At 43.2% G+C, this 23,745-nt stretch overlaps 1 protein-coding gene across 1 annotated transcript; it reads left to right on the top strand.

The window, feature by feature from the left end:
- On the top strand, positions 1-22,765 carry LOC118402156 (myopalladin-like). The gene is made up of 12 exons (XM_035800135.2): positions 1-754; positions 1,863-3,119; positions 3,308-3,455; positions 4,104-4,184; positions 11,757-11,978; positions 12,307-12,456; positions 12,547-12,629; positions 15,800-15,929; positions 16,114-16,321; positions 16,605-16,770; positions 17,013-17,146; positions 17,298-22,765. The coding sequence occupies exons 1-12, from the start codon at positions 30-32 to the stop codon at positions 17,345-17,347; spliced, it is 3,354 nt and encodes a 1,117-aa protein (XP_035656028.1). The 5' UTR covers positions 1-29; the 3' UTR covers positions 17,348-22,765.
- The last annotated feature ends 980 nt before the right edge of the window (positions 22,766-23,745 follow it).

The raw sequence follows: 23,745 nt of genomic DNA, 5'->3' as shown, positions 1-23,745 counted from the left end.
ACGTGAAAACTCTCGTAGGCACTTTAACAATGGAGTCCACACAAGTTCCAGAGCCTTCTTCATCAGATCTCACTCTGCCCAGACTAAAGCCTCAAGCTGAGGCTCTTGTCACCAACAGCATCAAGCCTCACTCCAGCACCATCCGCCTGGATCCCTTCAGCTCCAGCAATTTACGACTGGAACCTCTGAGCACCAGTACCCTCCGTGTAGACCCTCTGAGCTCCAGCATGCTGCGCCAGGTGCCTATCAGCCCCAGCATGCCCAGCCTGGATCCACTAAGGCTGGGCAGCAGCCTCCGTATAGGCACCCGTAGCTCCAACACATCTCATCTGGACCCACTCTACCTGAGCACCCCTCACCCAAACCTGCCTACTAGCTCCAGCGGGCTATGCCCGGAGTCCCAGAGCAGTGGTGAGATGCCCAAGACTGACCAGGGAGACTCCAGAGCCTTTTCAGTGTTACCTGACCCTCCCGTTGGTCTTTGGCCTAAGGTGGAAGGGACTCCTATCCATAAACCTGAGCCCCCTCCCCATGTAAACCTCCCTGATCCCCCCAACTCCTCCTGTCTTAAGCCTGGGGTTCTGGTTAACCACAACGGGCCCAGGTCCAGCTCCAGGGCAGGCCTCCGTGTGCACTTTAAACTGCCTGAGGATGGAACGGAAAACCAGAGTGAAGCATCCAATAGCCATTCATATGAAGATATGTCGCAGTTGGCCAATAAGGAACCACCTGCAGTACTGGCCAAGCCCAAACTGTAAGTAATTCTAATTCTCAAGTATTTTTCAACTTATCTAGGATCACTTAACTTAAGACAAATCCTAACATGATTTAGGGCCAAATGAACAACCAATCTGACCACAAACTATTTGTTTTATCACCATTGTGTTTCCCAAATGTTGCACCTGCAATTGATTTTGTTACGAGAAAATATGCTTAATTATAAAAGTAATTCTATAAAATGTTTGGTCTCAGTCTTGTGGTGTATTTTTTCAATTGCGGTTCTTGTTTTGAAATGAAGAAAGCAGCTTGAGTTGTTTGGGCTGTATTTAAAACAGTAAACATTGAAGGTGGGAATGTCTCCCCTTGAGCTCCCTATCAGATCTGCTGCATTCCAGTTGTCATTTGTCTACTGAATTACATATCTGTGCTTAACTATGTGGAGTTTAAAACTACAAAAAACTGAGGTTGGTGATTTCTTAACATACTTAAGTGCAATGCTATGCTTTTTGCATGCAACATGCTATGAATTGTTGTACTCTGCTATTGTGTTTTTCATATTTCTGTTCGATCAAGGCACTAAGATGATATGTGTTCTGCATAGTGTTAATAATAATAATTGATTGAGGGACAATAAGTTATTGTCTTGTTTTCACTCTACATTATCAAAGTGACTGATATTGAATAAGAAGCTACAGAACATGCATCTCAGTAAGGGCATTAAAACTCATTTAAAAAGTGCTAGAATAATGCAATGAAAGGTCTTATACCAAGCTTGATACAGAACATTACTGACATTTCCAATTGCAGATCTGAGTGTGTTTAGAGTCTGAATGCTCCCTGGATACTCCTATACATTATAAGGGCAGACTATTTCTCAAACCTGCCCATGAAAGACACGTTGTGCTCATTACTTTTTACGGAACTGTCTCTCGAGTATTTGTAGTTATTCGGGTGAGGAACACATTAAGACAAACATATGATTTAATTATAGCCTGGTCTCAGATCTGTTTATACTGTCTTACCACCTCCTATGGTTTGGCGTGACAAGGATTTATGAATTGGCAAGACCACATAAACAGATCTGGGACCAGGCTAGTTTTATTATATAAAGTTTTCAACATATTCCATCTCTGTTTCCTCAGAGACCCTGTCCAGCTGCAGCTTCTGCACAACAAGGTGCTTATGGAGCAGCAGCAGACTGAGACTGAGCCAAACGGAGCCACCAAGAGCCAACCGGAGGCATCTGCCTGGCCAGCCCAGACACACCACGAGTCCCAGGCACAGACCCAAACCCAGCCTCAGTCAAACCTGCCCTGTTCATCTACCCCCATGCTCCTGCAGACCACCCATGCCGCACCCATACTGACCACAGCCCCAACACCCTTTCTCAACTCTGCCCCTGTGACAAGCTTGAACACTACCCCTACACCCCAGCTAGACACTAGTCCCCCTGCCCACCTGGTAAACATTGCATCTGCACCGCTACTGAACCCATACACCACCCATTCCTATTCTACTTCTTCACCCCTGCTAAACACAAGCCCTGTACCACCAAAGAACACTACCTCTGCAATGCTACTGAACACCGCCCCTCCTGCACCAGTTATGGGTACCCTGCCGTCCCTTCCTCAATTGAAGACAGCTCCTTTTTGTATGAGCTCCCCTCCATCTGCCTCTCTGCTGAGAACTGTTCCTGCACCACACCTGTACACCAGCCCTGCATCCCCACCCTATATGACCCAGCAAAACACCACACATTCTTCCCAGCTGAATTTAACGCACTCATCCCTGCCTAAAGCCATTCACGTACCCAAGTTTAGCACACCACCCACACCTCATCTGAATACAGCCCCCACAGCGTCTCTCAGCGCCATCCCTGCAGCTTTCAACAAAGCCCCCACAACCATGCAGAACACCTCCCCCACTCCCCTGCTCAGAACAACCCACGCCTCCCTCCTCAACCTGGCTCCTACGTCACAGAGCTTCAACTACTCTAGGCCAAAGGAGTTCATCACTGCCCAGACTCCCCTCTCTCCATTTAGGAGTCCCTCTCCTACAGAGTCCCCCGTTCCGTTGCTCCACAAGCTGGCTGCCGAGCTCAACTCCTCCAACCCCAACCAGTTCTCTCCGCAACCCAGAGTCGTACCCACCAGAGTCCTCAAGTCACCCACCAGCCCCCCTTCCTTCATGTCCTCCCCCACCTCCCTGACCATGTTGCCTGCTGCCTACCTAAACTCTGTGTTCGCCCTGCCACAGCAGTCGCCCCCGCAGGCAGCGTCCCCGACCTCCAGTACCTCCAGCCCCATCCAGAACCATGTGGCCTTCCTCAGCTCTGTCCTGCCCTCTCTACACACCACACAAGCCACCAACTCTATGGGCCTGCCCAGGAGTGCTCATAGGTAAAGACCCTATGATTCCTGAATTCCAGAAAGTTCCCAGTTTAAAAAAAAATCCTGATTGGAAGATTACTAGAGGGAAGGGAATAAGCAGGGGCGGAATCCTCTTACTTCACTATTCAATCCATTGTGTTTCAGTTTGATATATTGTAAAAATACATTTTTGCTAATTAATTTGTTTTGATCCACAGGCCACTTCAAGGCATACTGAAGAAGTTGCCTACAAGCACTCGTCCTATTTTTGATGATGATATTCGTAGCAGCCAACAAACTCTCCTCCACGATATTGAGAAAAAGCTTAGGATCAATGAAGATTTAATGCGTGGTCATGTACAACAGGTATATGATATATCCCTTAAATTGTACTGTTATGCCGTGAGGCACATACTGTACCTTCCATTATAGATTGGGTGAATGACTGAATATGTAACTAAATGAATGAGTTATGCAGTAATAATATGGCTTGGAGTGGAAACAACAAATGAACAGAGGGATCTCAAATAAATAAAGCCTTCTTCTTCTACAAATTCTTTTCAACCCAACACCTGTTTGAATACCACGTTCTTCAAACATTTGAAAAGAATACAAAGTGGAGACTGCATGGTGCATTCTCACTTGCTTCCAATTTGCTATTCTGGAATTCTTATTACAAATTCATTTTTGTTTTCCTTTAACATTGGAAATGGGGTAAAGTGACAATGTGAAACAATCTGGAAGCAGTGAGAACACACATTCATCTAAACTGAGCGATCAGCAGAGCATCAGCGAGCAATCCTTTTCCAATCATTCATTTTCCATATTCATTCATCATGTACTGTATGTGTCCCATAAAACACCATGCATATCATATTAGTCACACATTACTCACACATTTAGCGGTAGTGATGCCTGTGTGTCTCTGTGTGTGTGTCCATGGGTGTGTGTGTTTGTTCATTCGTGTGAGTGCATTTGTGTTGGTGTTTATCATTCATCCCTATCCTCTCATAGAAGCCGACTACTTATGAGGGGAAAACAGCGAGCAGACACCTCGGACCAAACATTCCCGCCACTGTCTTTAACTATGACGAGGTACAGCGAACATCTCTCTCCCAAGCATTGCTTTGCTCAGAACATTCGGTAACACTTTACATTAAGTTGCTCTTATATCTATGCAGAAACACTGTATTTACGCCAGTAACGACATTGGATAAACATGTTTATTCCTAGTACTTTAGTAATTGCAGAATGGGGTTGAATGTTTTTTGTAACCCTTACAAAAAGAGATTGGACTTTTGAAACTGCCTTAACTGCAATTGACTGTGGTATTTTGGATGCAGTAATTCCAGAATAACTGCACACTAACTGCAGTTAAACTGCAAAATTACTGTAGTAAAAAAAACTGTTATTTTGTGCACAGTAATTGCAGCATACTGCAGTTATATTTCACTCTAACTTGCAGTTATACTGCACTCTGACTGCAATCATTTTTCGTTAGAGAGGAATAGTTCCTTATTACACTTGCATAATAACTAAAACCATTCAAGCCCATTATAATTGTTTATTTGTCTAATTTTTCAAATGACTGAATATTTAAAACAAACAATATACTTGCAGTGAAGCCGCTCAACAACTACAGTACATCACATTAGTGATCTAACAGCCTCCCATTCAGAGCGACACACAGAAGCAACCAGTGCTCAAGCACACGTCGACAGATCTCCCACCAGCCCTTCAAGATTCCCGCCACAGTTCCCCAAGACCCCCGCACAGAAAAAATAAAAAATACTATAATTCTCCAAACCATTCCTAGTTGATCACCAAACATGAAAAAAACTATGATAAAGCCTTGCATTCCTATTTATTTGATCTGTTTCACAATGTTGGCAGTAGGTGCACTTCATTCAGCAGCCCGAGCACCAGGATGGCAAGGTGTTACCATTTGGAACCATTTCATGTTTCTGATGGTAGACCTCCGCCTATCCGGCAGTTCCAGAGAGCAAATCAAGTGCACCTATAGGACTCTAACGCTGGCCAAGCAGCTCCGATCAAGAGTCTGCAGTTTCCTTGTGCCATATAATGTAAAATGATGCCTGAAATGCACAGAAAGTTGATAATGTGAGATTTCAAAAGCTTTTACAACCATGACGAGAGAAACTCAATGAATACAGCAAACAGCTGCTGTTTTTAGTGAGTAAGTTCATGTTTAAGTTGTTATTCAGCACTGTTAATACTTTGTTCAAAACTTTAAAAGCCATAAAATGTGCATTCTCCCTACTTCCACTCCCACTACAACCAACACTGCAGCTACAATGAATGAGTATAGCGAAGTGTTTCGATATGCTTGCAATGTTATTTGCGGCTTGTGTCTTATTTAATATCGAGGAACATTTCAGTTTCTTTAGTCATAGGAGTAACAACATGAATTGGTACATGATGCAGTGCGACATACACTATCGACCAAGGACAGACGATTTTTATGTGCTTCAGCACTCGCCAATCCCTTTCTGGGAGCTTTTGTAGCTTACCACTTTTTGTTGAGCCGTTGTTGCTCCTAGATGTTTCCACTTCACAATAACAACACTTACATTTGACCGGGGCAGCTCTAGCAGGGAAGACATTTGAGGAGCTGACTTGTTAGAAAGGTGGCGTTCCATGAAGGTGCCAGGTTGAAAGCTCTTCAGTAAGGCCATTCTACTGCCAATGTTTATCTATGGAGATTGCATGGCTGTGTGCTCGATTTTATACACCGGGTGTGGCTGAAATAGCCGAATCCACTAATTTGAAGGGGTGTCCACATACTTTTGTATATATAGTGTATGTTTCACGTCAGTTGGAAGACTGTGTCCCCTTTTCTCAGTGGAGGGAGGGAGAGAGGAGGAACGTTGAGTCGGGTGAGAGGCAGTCTCACCACTGCTCCCTCCCCACAGACTGACCATCAGATGCAGGTCATCAGTAAAAAAACAAAACTCATTATTATGCTCACTGAGCTGTGCCTCACAAGTAATAGAACAAATTATCTCTTACCAACAATTTTGAAATATAATTTCTAAGTGGTCTGAGAAGAACAACATTAGCAAGGCAATTCAAGCGTAGCCAATGTGCAGAGATAATGTATTGGGCCGCCCTATAGCCTGGTTAATGTTGCATAGGCTTGTTTAAAAATGATCTGAGCGGTAGATCTTGGCTTGCATTTTGACTGAGTGATCTTGACTCAGCAAAGGTTGGTGACCACTGATTTAAACGATTTCTAAACTGAAATATCGACCAAACTCATGTTATGTCTTAAATAGGCCGAGGTACTGTATATGACATTTTAAGATGTGAGTAACCTTCTACCTTTCTTGCGTATGAAAAAAAACATGTATTTAAAATACAAGATTTCAACTGCAGCCATGGATCCCATCTGTTATCCCTCTGAAAGTCATTATGTTGTAATGTTGTCATAATTTCTATACATCTCAGACAGCACTACCATTACCACTAACATTACCTGTTCAGTTCCGTTAACAAAAAATGTGTGTTTGCAATTATTTAAAAATATATATATCTAAGTATCAACTGAAGATCTGCCTAGAAGGCCAACATCCCGGAGTCGCCTCTTCACTGTTGATGTTGAACCTGGTGTTTTGCAGGTACTATTTAATGAAGCTGCCAGTTGAGGACTTGTGAGGCGTCTGTTTCTCAAACTAGACACTCTAATCTACTTGTCCTCCTGCTCAGTTGTGCACCGGGGCCTCCCACTCCTCTTTCTATTCTGGTTAGAGCCTGTTTGTGCTGTTCTGTGAAGGAAGTAGTACACAGCATTGTACGAGATCTTCAGTTTCATGGAATAGCCTTCATTTCTCAGAACAAGAACAGACTGACGAGTTTCAGAAGAAAGATCTTTGTTTCTGCCCATTTTGAGCCTGTAATTGAACCCACAAATTCTGATGCTCCAGATACTCAACTAGTCTAAAGGTGGCCAATTGAATTGCTTCTTTAATCAGAACAACAGTTTTCAGCTGTACTAACATAATTGCAAAAGGGCTTTCTAATGATCAATTAGCCTTTTAAAATGATAAACCTGGATTAGCTAACACAACGTGCCATTGGAACACAGGAGTGATGGTTGCTGATAATGGGCCTCTGTACGCCTATGTAGATATTCCATAGAAAATCTACAATTTCCAGCTAAAATAGTCATTTACAACATTAACAATGTCTAAACTGTATTTCTGATCAATTTGATATTATTTTAATGGACAAAAAAATAGCTTTTCTTTCAAAAACAAGGTGACCCCAAACTTTTGAATGGTAGTGTACGTATACACTGAAATTCCACACTCTATACACTGACTCGGTGAATGGGTTCATCAGGAAGTGCATAGATGATGTTGTTCCCACTCTGGCGATTAGAATTGATCCAAACCAAAAAAACACGTGGATAGATGGCAGCAACACCTTCTTCACCCGCTTCGAGGAAAACAACATTGAGCCACGACGTGGTCCCCCTCTGCTCACGAGGACTGTGTGCTCTCGTTGGTCGTGGCTGATGTGAGTAAGTAATTTAAGAGTGTTAACCCTCGCAAGACTGTCGGCCCAGACGGCATCCCAAGCCGCGTCGTCAGAGAATGTGCTGACCAGCTGGCTGGAGTATTCATTGGCATATTCAATCTCTCCATATCCCAGTCTGTTATCCCCACTTGCTTATATCCAACATTGTTCCTGTACCCAATAAAGCGAAGGTAACTGAACTAAATGACTATCACTCACTTCTGTCATCATGAAGTACTTTGAGAGGCTAGTTAAGGATTATATCACCTCCACCTTACCCGACAATCTAGACCCACTACAACTCGCATACTGCCCCAACAGATCAACAGAATCTCCACTTCACTGCACACAACCCTACCCCATCTGGACAAGAGAAATACTGTACCTAAGTAAGAATGCTGTTCATCGACTACAGCTCAGCCTTCAACACCATAATGCCCTCCAAGCTCATCACTGAACTCCGTGCCCTGGGTCTGAACCCCTCTCTGTGCAACTGGTTCCTGGACGGGCAGACCCCAAATGGTGAAGGTAGGCAACAACACCTCCGCCACGCTGATCCTCAACTCGGGGGCCCCGCAGGAGTGTGTGCTCAGCCCCTCCTGTACTCTCTGTTCACCCATGACTGCGTGCACATCCCTGATGACCTGAAATAAATACACTGTGGTGAAGGTGGCTGAAGAAATGAGGTTTGGCCCCTAAGACCCTCACAAACTTCTACACCATTAAGAGCATCCTGTCGGGCTGTATCACTGCCTGGTATAGCAATTGCACTGCCTACAACTGCAGGCCTCTCCAGAGGCTGGTGCGGGCAGCCCAACAGCAGGGGCACACTGCCTGACCTCCAGGACATCTACAGCACCCGGTGTCACAGGAAGGCCAAGTAGATCATCAAATCAAATGTATTCATATAGCCCTTCGTACATCAGCTGATATCTCAAAGTGCTGTACAGAAACCCAGCCTAAAACCCCAAACAGCAAGCAATGCAGGTGTAGAAGCATGGTGGCTAGGAACAACTCCCTAGAAAGGCAAAAACCTAGGAAGAAACCTAGAGAGGAACCAGGCTATGTGGGGTGGCCAGTCCTCTTCTGGCTATGTCGAATGGAGATTATAACAGAACATGGCCAAGATGTTCAAATGTTCATAAATGGCTAGCATGGTCCAATAATAATAAGGCAGAACAGTTGAAACTGGAGCAGCAGCACGGCCAGGTGGACTGGGGACAGCAAGGAGTCATCATGTCAGGTAGTCCTGAGGCATGGTCCTAGGGCTCAGGTCCTCCGAGAGAGAGAAAGAAAGAGAGAATTAGAGAGAGCACACTTAAATTCACACAGGACACCGAATAGGACATGAGAAGTACTCCAGATATAACAAACTGACCCTAGCCCCCCGACACATAAACTACTGCAGCATAAATACTGGAGGCTGAGACAGGAGGGGTCAGGAGACATTGTGGCCCCATCCGAGGACACCCCCGGACAGGGCCAAACAGGAAGGGTATAACCCCACCCACTTTGCCAAAGCACAGCCCCCACACCACTAGAGGGATATCTTCAACCACCAACTTACCATCCTGAGACAAGGCCGAGTATAGCCCACAAAGATCTCCGCCACGGCACAACCCAAGGGGGGCGCCAACCCAGACAGGAAGATCACATCAGTGACTCAACCCACTCAAGTGACGCACCCCTCCTAGGGATGGTACGAAAGAGCCCCAGTAAGCCAGTGACTCAGCCCCTGTAATAGGGTTAGAGGCAGAGAATCCCAGTGGAAAGAGGGGAACCGGCCAGGCAGAGACAGCAAGGGCGGTTCGTTGCTCTAGAGCCTTTCCGTTCACCTTCCCACTCCTGGGCCAGACTACACTCAATCATATGACCCACTGAAGAGATAAGCCTTCAGTAAAGACTTAAAGGTTGAGACCGAGTTTGCGTCTCTTACATGGGTAGGCAGATCATTCCATAGAAATGGAGCTCTATAGGAGAAAGCCCTGCCTCAAGCTGTTTGCTTAGAAATTCTAGGGAGAATTAGGAGGCCTGCGTCTTGTGAACGTAGCGTACGTGTAGGTATGTACGGCAGGACCAAATCAGAGAGAGAGGTAGGAGCAAGCCCATGTAATGCTTTGTAGGTTAGCAGTAAAACCTTGAAATCAGCCCTTGCCTTGACAGGAAGCCAGTGTAGGGAGGCTAGCACTGGAGTAATATGATCAAATTTTTTGGTTCTAGTCAGGATTCTTGCAGCCGTATTTAGCACTAACTGAAGGTTATTTCGTGCTTCATCAAGGACTTTAGTGCTTCATCAAGGTCTTCAGCCACCCGAGTCACGGCCTGTTCACCACGCTACCATCTAGGAGGAGACAGTACAGGTGCATCAAAGCTGGGACAGAAAGACTGATTAACAACTTCTATCTCCAGGCCATCAGACTGTTAAACAGTCACCACAGCTATTTCATGTCTCTCCAGAGATGTTCGATCTGGTACAAGTCCGGACTCTGGCTGGGCCACTCAAGGACATTCAGAGACTTGTCTTGAAACCACTCCTGTGTTGTCTTGACATCCCCACAGCATGATGCTGCCACCACCATGCTTCACCGTAGGGATGGTGCCAGGTTTCCTCCAGATGTGATGCTTGGCATTCAGACCAAAAAGTTTTGGTTTCATCAGAACAGAAAATCTTGTTTCTCATGGTCTGAGAGTCCTTTAAGTGGCTTTTGGCAAACTCCAAGCAGGCTGTCATGTACCTTATCCTGAGGAGTGGCTTCCGTCTGGCCACTCTATCATAAAGGCCTGATTGGTGGAGTGCTGCAGAGATGGTTGTCCTTCTGGAAGGTTCTCCCATCTCCACAGAGGAACTCTGGAGCTCTGTCAGTGACCATCGGATTCTTGGTCACCTCCCTGACAAAGGCCCTTCTCCCTCAATTGTTGAGTTTGGCTGGGCGGCCAGCTCTAGGAAAAGTCTAGGTGGTTCCATACTTCTTCCATTTAAGAATGGAGGCCACTGTGTTTTTGGGAACTTCAATGCTGCAGACATTTTTTGGTACACTTCCCCAGATCTGTGCCTTGATATAATCCTGTCTTGGAGATCTATGGACAATTCCTTCGACCTCATGGCTTGGTTTTTGCTCAGACATGCGCTGTCAACTGTGGGACCTTATATAGACAGGTGTGTGCCTATCAAATCATGTCCAATCAATTGACTTTACCACAGGTGGATTCCAATCAAGTTAATCATTGGAAACAGGATGTACCCAAGCTCAATTTTGAGTCTCATAGCAAAGGGTCTGAATACGTGTAAGGTATTTCTGTTTTTTATTTGTAACACTTTTTGCTTTGTCATTATGGGGTATTGTGTGTAGATGGATGAGGAAAAACATATTGAATCAATTTTAGAATAAGGCTGTAACTAAACAAAAACATTTGGGGGAAGGGGTCTGAATTCTTTCCGACTGCACTGTATATTTATATTCCGGACTGACATTGCTCGTTCTGATATTTCTTTATTTCTTTATTTAAACTTGTTTTGTGCATATTGTTGTGTATTGCTAGGTATTATTACTGCACTGCTGGAGCTAGAAACACAAGCATTTGCGATAACGTCTGCAAATCTTTGTATGTGACCAATAAACTTTGATTTGATTCCAATGTTCTTCATTGCATCTCAATTAGGAAAATTGGAATTGGCTTGACTCCCACCATGCCTTTAACACAATATCACCATTGCTAAATGGTGAAATGGTGCTCTGGGTCTGACTCCTCTGTATATCTACTCAAGTACTGTAAACACTCTCCAAAACTGTTTCTAAAATGTATCTCCATTCCATCTCGGTAAAGTATTTGATACGATATTTCAATTGGTAAATATGTTTCCTTCATTACATGCAGGAGTCTCTGCCATTATATCAGGTGTCATACTATTTTTATTCCTGCCATAGTATTATTATTTGCAGCATCTTGATCTGTTTATTATAATTATTTATATTATATATTGATATGATACCTAGATATTTATTATAACAGTGACACTCTTTTTAGTTTTGCTTAAATTTAACCTACGCAAGGAAAGCACTTTAATGACTTACACTATTGGCATGACTACTGCAATTATTTTTATAGAGCGGCCTTTCTTTATTTTAGGAGTACAAAGTGTCCAACTTTGAGCAGAGGCTGATGAGTGAGATAGAGTTCCGTCTGGAGCGCACGCCAGTCGAGGAGTCCGATGACGAGGTACAACACGATGAGATCCCAACAGGGAAGTGCATCGCTCCCATGTTTGGCAAAAAACTGAAGAACTTCAGGGCCATGGAGGGTGTGCCTATGACGTTCTCCTGTAAAGTGGTGGGGATCCCTGTACCTAAGGTGAGACAGCACATTTCTGTTTTTTAAAATATGTTATCATGTCACATAGAATGTGTTTTTAGCAGAGGTTTTCATCTAAATTGCCTTAAAATCTTTGTTATCACTATACTATTTGTATGTGTATGTGATCCTGTCAGGATTTTATCTGCCAATGCCAGGGAGGAAGGACAGAGTGCTCTGCTTGATTGGGTCTCTGTTGTATTATATTTGGGGGGTCGTCCGGGATCTGGATTTAGGTATGGCAGTTCATCTGTATGTTCACCATACAGTGAGTGGACATGTACTCAACATTTGTTAGAAATCTTCCTCGGTCTTCAACCCATTTCAGGTTTACTGGTTCAAGGATGGCAAGCAGATCTTGAGAAAAAATTATCATTATAAGAAGATACGAGAGGGGGACGGAACCTGTGCCCTACACATAGAGGTCACCAATAACGACGATGATGGCAACTACACTGTCCTGGCAGCTAACCCCCAGGTAACATAACCTCCTGTAATTGTTTCACTCTTATACAACTTTCCCCTTTGCCAAATCTGATTTGCTAATGAATTAATTGATGATCACCAGGGACGAATCAGCTGCTCCGGTCATTTGATCATCCAAACAGGTCCTCTCCGAAACCGAATGACACCTATGATTCACTCTCAGAGGTGAGAAGGACTGACTGTGACTGTGCATTGTGATCTGCAGAGGCAAGAAGAACCCTCAGCATGGAGAGACAGCATGATTTCAGCTCCTACTGTTGTTCGTAGAGGTTACGAACAGTAAGATCGCAGATGTAGATATTGCCCAGACTACTGTTGAACAGACACAAACCCTCATAGCAACCATAAACCCATATAGAGATAAACCAATCAGAGTTTTATCCCTTATGATAGCAACACTAATCTCATACATCATTGTCTCTGTTCACCTGATTTAGAATTCCTCACAATAAAATGTCGACCGCATTATCTACCAAGGGAATTCTCTTCGATTATAATCACAGCCGTATAAATTCCACCCCAAGCAGACACATCGATGGCTCTGAACGAACTTTATTTGACTCTTTGCAAACTGGAATCCATATATCCAGAGGCTGCATTCATTGTAGCTGGGGATTTTAACAAGGCTAATCTGAAAACAAGACTCACTAAATTTTATCAGCATATCGATTGCGCAACCAGGGCTGGAAAAACCTTGGATCATTGCTATTCCAACTTCCGCGACGCATATAAGGCCCTGCCCCGCTCTCCTTTCGGAAAAGCTGACCACGACTCCATTTTGTTGATCCCTGCCTACAGACAGAAACTAAAACAAGAAGCTCCCACGCTGAGGTCTGTTCAATGCTGGTCCGACCAATCTGATTCCACACTCCAAGACTGCTTCCATCACGTGGACTGGGATATGTTCCGTATTGCGTCAGACAACAACATTGACGAATACGCTGATTCGGTGTGCGAGTTCATTAGAACGTGCGTTGAAGATGTCGTTCCCACAGCAACGATTAAAACATTCCCAAACCAGAAACCGTGGATTGATGGCAGCATTCGCGTGAAACTGAAAGCGCGAACCACTGCTTTTAATCAAGGCAAGGTGACTGGAAACATGACCGAATATAAACAGTGTAACTATTCCCTCCGCAAGGCAATCAAACAAGCTAAGCGTCAGTATAGAGACAAAGTAGAATCTCAATTCAACGGCTCAGACACAAGAGGTATGTGGCAGGGTCTACAGTCAATCACGGATTACAAAAAGAAAACCAGCCCCGTCACGGACCAGGATGTCTTGCTCCCAGGCAGACTAAATAACTTTTTTGCCCGCTTGGGGGACAATACAGTGCCACTGACACGGCTCGCAACTAAAACATGCGGACTCTCCTTCACTGCAGCCGACGTGAGGAAAACATTTAAACGTGTCAACCCTCGCAAGGCTGCAGGCCCAGACGGCATCCCCAGCCGCGCCCTCAGAGCATGCGCAGACCAGCTGGCTGGTGGTGTTTACGGACATATTCAATCAATCCCTATCCCAGTCTGTTGTTCCCACATGCTTCAAGAGGGCCACCATTGTTCCTGTTCCCAAGAAAGCTAAGGTAACTGAGCTAAACGACTACCGCCCCGTAGCACTCACTTCCGTCATCATGAAGTGCTTTGAGAGACTAGTCAAGGACCATATCACCTCCACCCTACCTGACACCCTAGACCCACTCCAATTTGCTTACCGCCCAAATAGGTCCACAGACGATGCAATCTCAACCACACTGCACACTGCCCTAACCCATCTGGACAAGAGGAATACCTATGTGAGAATGCTGTTCATCGACTACAGCTCGGCATTTAACGCCATAGTGCCCTCCAAGTTTGAGACCCTGGGTCTCGACCCCGCCCTGTGCAACTGGGTACTGGACTTCCTGACGTGCCGCCCCCAGGTGGTGAGGGTAGGCAACAACATCTCCACCCCGCTGATCCTCAACACTGGGGCCCCACAAGGGTGCGTTCTGAGCCCTCTCCTGTACTCCCTGTTCACCCACGACTGCGTGGCCACGCACGCCTCCAACTCAATCATCAAGTTTGCGGACGACACAACAGTGGTAGGCTTGATTACCAACAACAACGAGACGGCCTACAAGGAGGAGGTGAGGGCCCTCGGAGTGTGGTGTCAGGAAAATAACCTCACACTCAACATCAACGTAACCTCACACTCAATGTGATTGTGGACTTGAGGGAACACCCCCCTATCCACATCGATGGAACAGTAGTGGAGAGGGTAGTAAGTTTTAAGTTCCTCGGCGTACACATCACAGACAAACTGAATTGGTCCACCCACACAGACCGCATCGTGAAGAAGGTGCAGCAGCGCCTCTTCAACCTCAGGAGGCTGAAGAAATTCGGCTTGTCACCAAAAGCACTCACAAACTTCTACAGATGCACAATCGAGAGCATCCTGTCGGGCTGTATCACCGCCTGGTACGGCAACTGCTCCGCCCACAACCGTAAGGCTCTCCAGAGGGTAGTGAGGTCTGCACAACGCATCACCGGGGGCAAACTACCTGCCCTCCAGGACACCTACACCACCCAATGTCACAGAAAGGCCATAAAGATCATCAAGGACAACAACCACCCGAGCCACTGCCTGTTCACCCCGCTATCATCCAGAAGGCGAGGTCAGTACAGGTGCATCAAAGCTGGGACCGAGAGACTGAAAAACAGCTTCTATCTCAAGGCCATCAGACTGTTAAACAGCCACCACTAACATTGAGTGGCTGCTGCCAACACACTGACTCAACTCCAGCCACTTTAATAATGGGAATTGATGGGAAATTATGTAAAATATATCACTAGCCACTTTAAACAATGCCTCCTAATATAATGTTTACATACCCTACATTATTCATCTCATATGTATACGTATATACTGTACTCTATATCATCTACTGCATCCTTATGTAATACATGTATCACTAGCCACTTTAACTATGCCACTTTGTTTACATACTCATCTCATATGTATATACTGCTCTCAATACCATCTACTGTATCTTGCCTATGCCGCTCTGTACCATCACTCATTCATATATCTTTATGTACATATTCTTTATCCCCTTACACTTGTGTCGCTAAGGTAGTAGTTTTGGAACTGTTAGCTAGATTACTTGTTGGTTATTACTGCATTGTCGGAACTAGAAGCACAATTATTTCGCTACACTCGCATTAATATCTGCTAACCATGTGTATGTGACAAATAAAATTTGATTTGATTGCAGATGACAAGATATCTCAGCAATACCCGGGCCAATATACATGTACTGTAACATGTTCTGCACATCCCTACATGCCTACAGGGTGCGGGCCCGCATACAGGAAGTGGAAGAGGGTGAACCAACCCAGGAACGCTTCTTCCAACCTCACTTCCTCCAGGCTCCAGGGGACATGGTGGCTCATGAGGGCAGAGTCTGTAGATTAGACTGCAAGGTATGTGACATAACCATGGACTGTAAAATAACTGAATAGAGTGATTTAAGCAATGGTCATTTAATACATTTTAGATTTACTATAAAAAAAACATTGTGCTAAATATCAGTCAGGATAGCATTTGAAGATAGATAGTACTGTATACATCTCACAAGAAGTGCTATTGTGTTTCTCTGTTTTCCAGGTTAGTGGCCTTCCAAACCCAGAGCTGATGTGGCTGATCAACGGGAGGCCCATCTACCCAAACTTCTACCACCAGATGCTGGTGAGGGAGAATGGAATCCATTCCCTTGTCATAGACCCTCTAAAACAGGACGACGCTGGGACATACACTTGCATTGCCAGCAACAAAGCAGGACAGAGCTCCTTCGGTCTAGAGTTAAGAGTTGTGGGTAAGAGTTCTCAGAACAAGTATTTTCATGAAACCCAAATAGTGTACATCTTGGTAACAAATTAGTATTACATTATTAATAAATATTTAGAAGCATTTATGATGACTTATTATTGAAAGTTAGTATTAAAATGTGACAATTATATAATGTAGGTAATCAATGGTAGGTTTTGAATAAGTGATGACAAAAACATACATTTGTTGGGATAGTGACGTATGCCATGACAATTAATAAGTATGATAGTAATTGTACATGACAGAGAATAACTTATTTTCCCATTCAGAAAAAGAGATGAAGCAGGTCCCCCAGTTTGTGGAGAAGCTCCAGAACACAGGCATCGCAGAGGGCACCCCCGTCCGACTGGAGTGCAGGGTGCTGGGCATGCCTCCACCTGTCATCTACTGGAAGAAAGACAATGACACCATTCCTCACACCAAGGCCAGAGTCAGGTTAATATTCCCGAACTAACCTCTCACCCTCCAACCAGAAAGTTGACTGCCCACTTATATTCAAACTCATGTAGACAAGAGGTAACACACAAAACCCATGCATAGAGTACATTCCAATTCAGCCAGATTAGATTAGAAAATTAATGCTTGTTATCACCAAAAACATTTAATTAGAACACAGTTGATAAATACATTTAGTTTAGTGTGATCATTTCATTGAAGATATGTTTTTTTGATTCTAGCTTACACCAGGATGCCACTGGATATGTTTTCCTCCTGATTCAGCCAACCAGGAAAGAGGATGCTGGCTGGTACACCGTATCAGCAAAGAATGAGGCTGGAATTGTTTCATGCACAGCGAGACTAGACATCTATGGTAAATTAAATTCAATACAACTTTTAACCTGTCACAGTGTTTATTGTGATAGTTTTGAATGACTCAGTAGTTGCTAATGATTGTGTTTTAAGTGTATCAAGATATCAAATGCATGGACTACAATGCCCAGAGCCATCTCTGTTCTTTGCAGCCCAGTGGCATCAACATGTTCCTCTGCCTATGAAGAAGGCTCCGTGGTAAGGCAGTCGCTATGCAGCACTGACTGGCCAAGGCCTAGACATCAAGTCTGCCTTTCCCACGACGGACAACAGCCCCATCCTGTTCTCCAGCTCACCTACGGAGGCACAGTTGGAGAGCGATGAGCTGTGTAAGAAGCAGACACACTCTGCCACAGGGTTGTAAAAGTCTATAAACTTCCCCATAATGCACAGGTTTTTCAGAAATTCTAGTTGAAAGTTTTGGAAAATTTATGGAATTTTGCCAACCTACTTCACCAGCAACCTAATCACCACTGGCCCTTTGAACCTACAAACTACTCTTCTCTGGAGTCTCGTAGGGACGGTTTCCCAGACACAGATTCAGCCAAGTACTGAACTAAAAAGCATGCCCAAATAGAGACTCTCAATTGAAATGGTCTAATCTACTAGTCAATCTAATCTGTGGTGGCTAGTAGGATTAAGAGATGGAAGAGCAGGACTATAATCTGAGCAGTTTGTTTCATCTGGTTTATGTGATACATTTGAAGTGATACATTAAAGTTAGAATGACAAAAACGGTTCGATTTTAAACTGTCAACCTAATGCTGTTGTGTTTGCTTGTCCGCCATTCCTATTGAATTGTATCATTTGAAGCATCTGATTCACAAAAAACAGACACACTCGCCAAGTCTTAGTTCACGTGCCACCAAGTCAACTATAATCTTCCAATAGATCAGATGTATTATTTTATTTATTTTTGATTAGTTAGATTGATATGGCGGCGGATAGACTAACGGTTAGAGCGTTGAGCCAGTAGCTAAAATGTTACTACTTCGAATCCTCAAGCCAACAAGGTGAGATATATAATATAATAATAATATAATAATAATATATGCCATTTAGCAGACGCTTTTATCCAAAGCGACTTACAGTCATGTGTGCATACATTCTACGTATGGGTGGTCCCGGGAATCGAACCCACTACCCTGGCGTTACAAGCGCCATGCTCTACCAACTGAGCTACAGAAGGACCACCAGATATCTGCAATGTACCCTTGAGCAAGGCATTTAACCCTAATTGCTCCAGCAACAAGGTGATAATGGCAGACCCTGGCCGTGACCCCACTCTCTGAGGGTGTCTCAGGGAGAGTTGGGATGTACAAAAACACATTTCCAATTCACACATGCGTATTAGTACACACTTGTACATGTGTTAAATAGGATAAATATAATATAACTTCTGACCCATTGGAATTGTGATACAGTGTATTATAATTGAAATAATCTGTCTGTAAACAATTGTTGGAAAAATTACTTGTCATGCACAAAGTAGATGTCTTAACCGACTTGCCAAAACTATAGTTTGTTCACAAGAAATTTGTGGAGTGGTTGAAAAACGAGTTTTAATGCACTCCATGCATAACCTAAGTGTATGTAAACTTCCGACTTCAACTGTGTGTATATATATATAGTACCAGTCAAAACTTTGGACACCTACTCATTCAAGGGTTTTTCTTTATTTTTTACTATTTTCTAGAATAATAGTGAAGGCATCCAAACTATGAAATAACACATATGAAATCATGTAGTCACCAAAAAAAGTGTTAAACAAATTCTTCAAGTAGCCACCCTTTGCCTTGATGACATCTTTGCACACTCTTCACTCTTGGCATTCTCTCAACCAGCTTCATGAGATAGTCACCTGGAATGCCTTTTAATTAACAGATGGCCCTGTTAAAAGTACATTTGTGGATTTTCTTTCTTTCTAAATGCATTTGAGCCAATCAGTTGTGTTGTGACAAGGTAGGGGTGGTATACAGAAGATAGCCCTATTTGGTAAAATAGTCCATATTTTGGCAAGAACAGCTCAAATAAGCAAAGACATGAAGGTCAGTCAATCTGGAAAATGTCAAAAACTTTGAATGTTTCTTCAAGTGCAGTCAAAAAAAACATCAAGCGCTATGATGAAACTGGCTCTCATGAGGACCGCCACAGGAAAGGAAGACACAGAGTTACCTCTGCTTCAGAGGAAAAGTTCATTAGAGTTAACTGCTCCGCAGATTGCAGCCCAAGTAAATGCTTCACAGAGTTAAAGCAACAGACATATCTCCACATCAACTGTTCAGAGGAGACTGCATGAATCAGGCCCTCACAGTCGAATTGCTGCAAAGAAACCACTACTAAAGGACACCAATAAGAAGAAGAGACTTGCTTGGGCCAGGAAACACGAGCAATGGACATTATACCAGTGGAAATCTGTCCTTTGGTCTGATGAGTCCAAATTTGAGATTTTTGGTTTCAACCGCCGTGTCTTTGTGAGACAGAGTAGCGGAACTGATAATATCCGCATGTGTGGTTCCCACCATGAAGCATGGAGGAGCAAATGTGATGGTGTGGGGGTGCTTTGCTGTTGACACTGTCTGTGATTTATTTAGAATTCAAGGCACACTTAACCAGCATGGCTACCACAGCATTCAGCAGTGTTACGCCATCCCATCTGGTTTGTGCTTAGTGGGACTATAATTTGTTTTTCAACAACAACCTCCAGGCTGTGTATGGGCCATTTGTCCAAGAAGGAGAGTGCATCAGATGAACTGGCCTCCACAATTACCCGACCTCAACCTAATTGAGATAGTTTGGGATGAGTTGGAGTGCAGAGTGAAGGAAAATCAGCCAACAAGTTCTCAGCATATGTGAGAACTCCTTCAAGACTGTTGGAAAAGCATTCCTCATGATGCTGGTTGAGAGAATACCAAGATTGTGCAAAGCTGTCATCAAGGCAAAGGGTGGCTACTTTGAAGAATCTAAAATATAATCTGATTTAACACTTTTTTAGTTATTACATGACTCCATATGTGTTATTTCATAGTTTTGAAGTCTTCACTATTATTCTACAATGTAGAAAATAGTAAAAATAAAGAAAAATCATTGAATGAGCAGGTGTGTGCAAACTTATGATTGGTACAGTACTGTATATCTTTAAAATTCTATCAAGAATTGTTTCGACAATATTATTGAATTTCTCATGATAATTCAGACAAAACAGAATATTTCACAAGGAATACATTATTTGTAAATGCACACCTTTGCACCGTAGTTATGTTGGGAGAGCATATTGATAGCAGCTGGAAAAGCAAGTGAACTACTGTAAGCAAAGGGTTCAAGAGCAATGGGCAACGTGCAACAAAAAAACACTAACAGTACAGATAGCAATAAAAACTGTACCATAGAGGCAGCTAAAAACACTTTTTTTTGTTCCTGTTTTGCATGTTATTTTGGCATTAATACGTCTGAGGAAAAAGGAAACTGCACACTGCTCTTGATAGTATCACTGATCTTTAATAAGCTTTACGTATCGGCCTCATGTGCAGTTTCCTTTTTCCTCATCTTATCCAACTCTTACCATGCACCTGCACAAAAGATAGCTCAGATGTGCGAGTGCCTTTTGAATTTTGGCATTAATACGTCTCACATATCTGTTTGCAAACAATGTAATATAAAAATAATAATAATTGAGTTAATAAATCCGAATACAAACTTGGTCTCTTTTTTGCTTTCTTGAGGAAGGTGGCTCCAAATCAAATGTTATGGGTCGCATACACATTTTTAGCAGATATTATTGCGGGTGTAGCGAAATGCTTGTAGGCAGAGTGCTTTCCGTGGTGGTGGGGCAGCCAGCGGGAAATACTGTGCATAGGGGTTGGTAATGTTCTCTAGTTGCGCCGTGATTGGCTCAGTGTTCTGTCACTCATGGTTACACTACGTCACTGCAAAATCTAAGGTTTGGCTCCATCCATCTTCCCATCAATTTTAACCATCTTCCCTGTCCCTGCTGAAGAAAAACAGGCCCAAACCATGATGCTGCCACCACCATGTTTGACAGTGGAGATGGTGTGTTCAGGGTGATGAGCTGTGTTGCTTTTACGCCAAACATAACGTTTTGCATTGTTGCCAAAAAGTTCAATTTTGGTTTCATCTGACCAGAGCAGCTTCTTCCACATGTTTGGTGTGTCTCCCAGGTGGCTTGTGGCAAACTTTAAATTACACTTTTTATGGATATCTTTAAGAAATGGCTTTCTTCTTGCCACTCTTCCATAAAGGCCAGATTTGTGCAATATACGACTGATTGTTGTCCTATGGACAGAGTCTCCCACCTCAGCTGTAGATCTCTGCAGTTCATCCAGAGTGATCATGGGCCTCTTAGCTGCATCTCTGATCAGTCTTCTCCTTGTATGAGCTGAAAGTTTAGAGGGACGGCCAGGTCTTGGTAGATTTGCAGTGGTCTGATACTCCTTCCATTTCAATATTATCGCTTGCACAGTGCTCCTTGGGATGTTTAAAGCTTGGGAAATCTTTTTGTATCCAAATCCGGCTTTAAACTTCTTCACAACAGTATCTCGGACCTGCCTTGTGTGTTCCTTGTTCTTCATGATGCTCTCTGCACTTTTAACGGAACTCTGAGACTATCACAGTGCAGGTGCATTTATACGGAGACTTGATTACACACAGGTGGATTGTATTTATCATCATTAGTCATTTAGGTCAACATTGGATCATTCAGAGATCCTCACTGAACTTCTGGAGAGAGTTTGCTGCACTGAAAGTAAAGGGGCTGAATAATTTTGCACACCCAATTTTTCAGTTTTTGATTTGTTAAAAAAGTTTACAATTTTATATCTTTATGTTTGAAACCTGAAATGTCGCAAAGTTCAAGGGGGCCGAATACTTTCGCAAGGCACTGTATATACTGTGTATAAGCTGGGTGTAGAAGCCTAAGTGTTTTTGTCAATCATTTTTCTCCAATTAGGGGAGGGGTGGTAGGATTAGGGGAAAATAATAGTCAGTCCTTGCATAAATAGCTCGGTCTATGAATTTGAGAGTAGTTACATTTCTCCACCCCCATCCCTCAGCTGTTTACCGAAACAACAGCAGCCAGGGGGTGACCACTTTGGTGTAGATTCAGTCCGGACCATGGAAGATCCACACTATATCGCGTTTGAAATTTGAAGGCAATGTTCCCATGTTCGCAGAGATTGCATTCACGGTAAACGTTGCATATGTCGGCTGAATCGGACATTACCTCTACATTTCAATCACCCTATAACGCGGATCTTCCTCGGTTCGGATTGAATCTAGCCCTTTGTTTGAATTGCAGATTGCCCCTTTAAAAGCCACAGTCTGTAAGACTTCCAGTAATTTCAACTAATGATATATAGCCTACCCTTAGAGATTGAGATAAATACAAAAACAATTCTTACCATACACCAAAACATGGGACCTATGACTCTACTGTTTATGTTTCTGTTGTTATGAGACTTGTATAGCTTACCATTATGTTTAGAAAAGTAATGTTGCATTCTCATGGAATGGCATTCATTGACTCCTACATATATATCATATAAATCAATAGATGTGCATGTGAAAATGTCATAGGATGCACGTGCTCCATTGATAACATTTTTGTTGGTGGCCCACTCTTTTATGGTGCAGTATGCACATACTGTAAGTGTATGCCTAGCCCTAGTCTATATTCATTGTCAAAATACATTTTATTCTAACTCAATGAGTTAATTTAATAAACAATGAATTATTTGATGATACAGAGTGTCTTCAGAGTAGCTTGTCATTACACATTAACCAAGCCAGAGTGAAGATGGTTTGATTTGATGTATTATTTCATCTGAGTGTGTCACATCCTTTGCATTCAATTGTACTCTATATGTGCCTTCAACTGCAATCAATCAACATACATGTATTAGTATATGCTAATTACATGGCCAGGGTCTATTATACTACAGGTCTTCGGGCAGAAGATCAGAGGAACTCTTGCAGTTATATTCTGATTGATTCCACCACAAGCGTTTAACAGTTGGCAATGTAACATGTTTAGTAGGAGTTTGTTGTCATGCTGAATGACTGAGTGGTTAACAGGTTGTTAAAAGTGATTTATCAGCATTACTCTCACATTTTCGAATGAAAACATGTACTTTTTAATTTTACCTATTTTTCCTGTAGGTTTGTAGTAACATCAGGCACGGCCAAACAAATGATCAAAAACATTTTCTCTGCACCCCCATGGCTGAAGAAAATGAATATGAGCGAAGTGCCCAATTCTAATAACTGTGTAATATGCTGCCTTTTTAAAAAGAATGTGCAGTGTGTCTCATATATTTAATGTTAAACTGAGCAGTTTATGGCACACAAGAAGGCACCAGCTCCTCTCTCTTCCATGCCTATGTCATCGGCCCTTTTTTAAAAATGATCCCACCAACAGGTGATGGTTAACAACCTTGCTTGACTGGTCTTGCCTCACTATCATGTTGCTTGAGAACCTACAGTAATACTATCCCATATCGGAGTATAGAGAGCAAGGCGATCCCAACCAGGCACCAATGTAGCACTTCAACAACCAGTCGGAGAACCATTTCAGTGGACAGGTGA

The sequence above is a fragment of the Oncorhynchus keta genome, chromosome 2 (assembly GCF_023373465.1).
Source record: "Oncorhynchus keta strain PuntledgeMale-10-30-2019 chromosome 2, Oket_V2, whole genome shotgun sequence".
NCBI lineage: Eukaryota > Metazoa > Chordata > Actinopteri > Salmoniformes > Salmonidae > Oncorhynchus > Oncorhynchus keta.
Note: the sequence above shows the minus strand (reverse complement) of the source record. Positions and strands in the feature narration are given on the sequence as shown.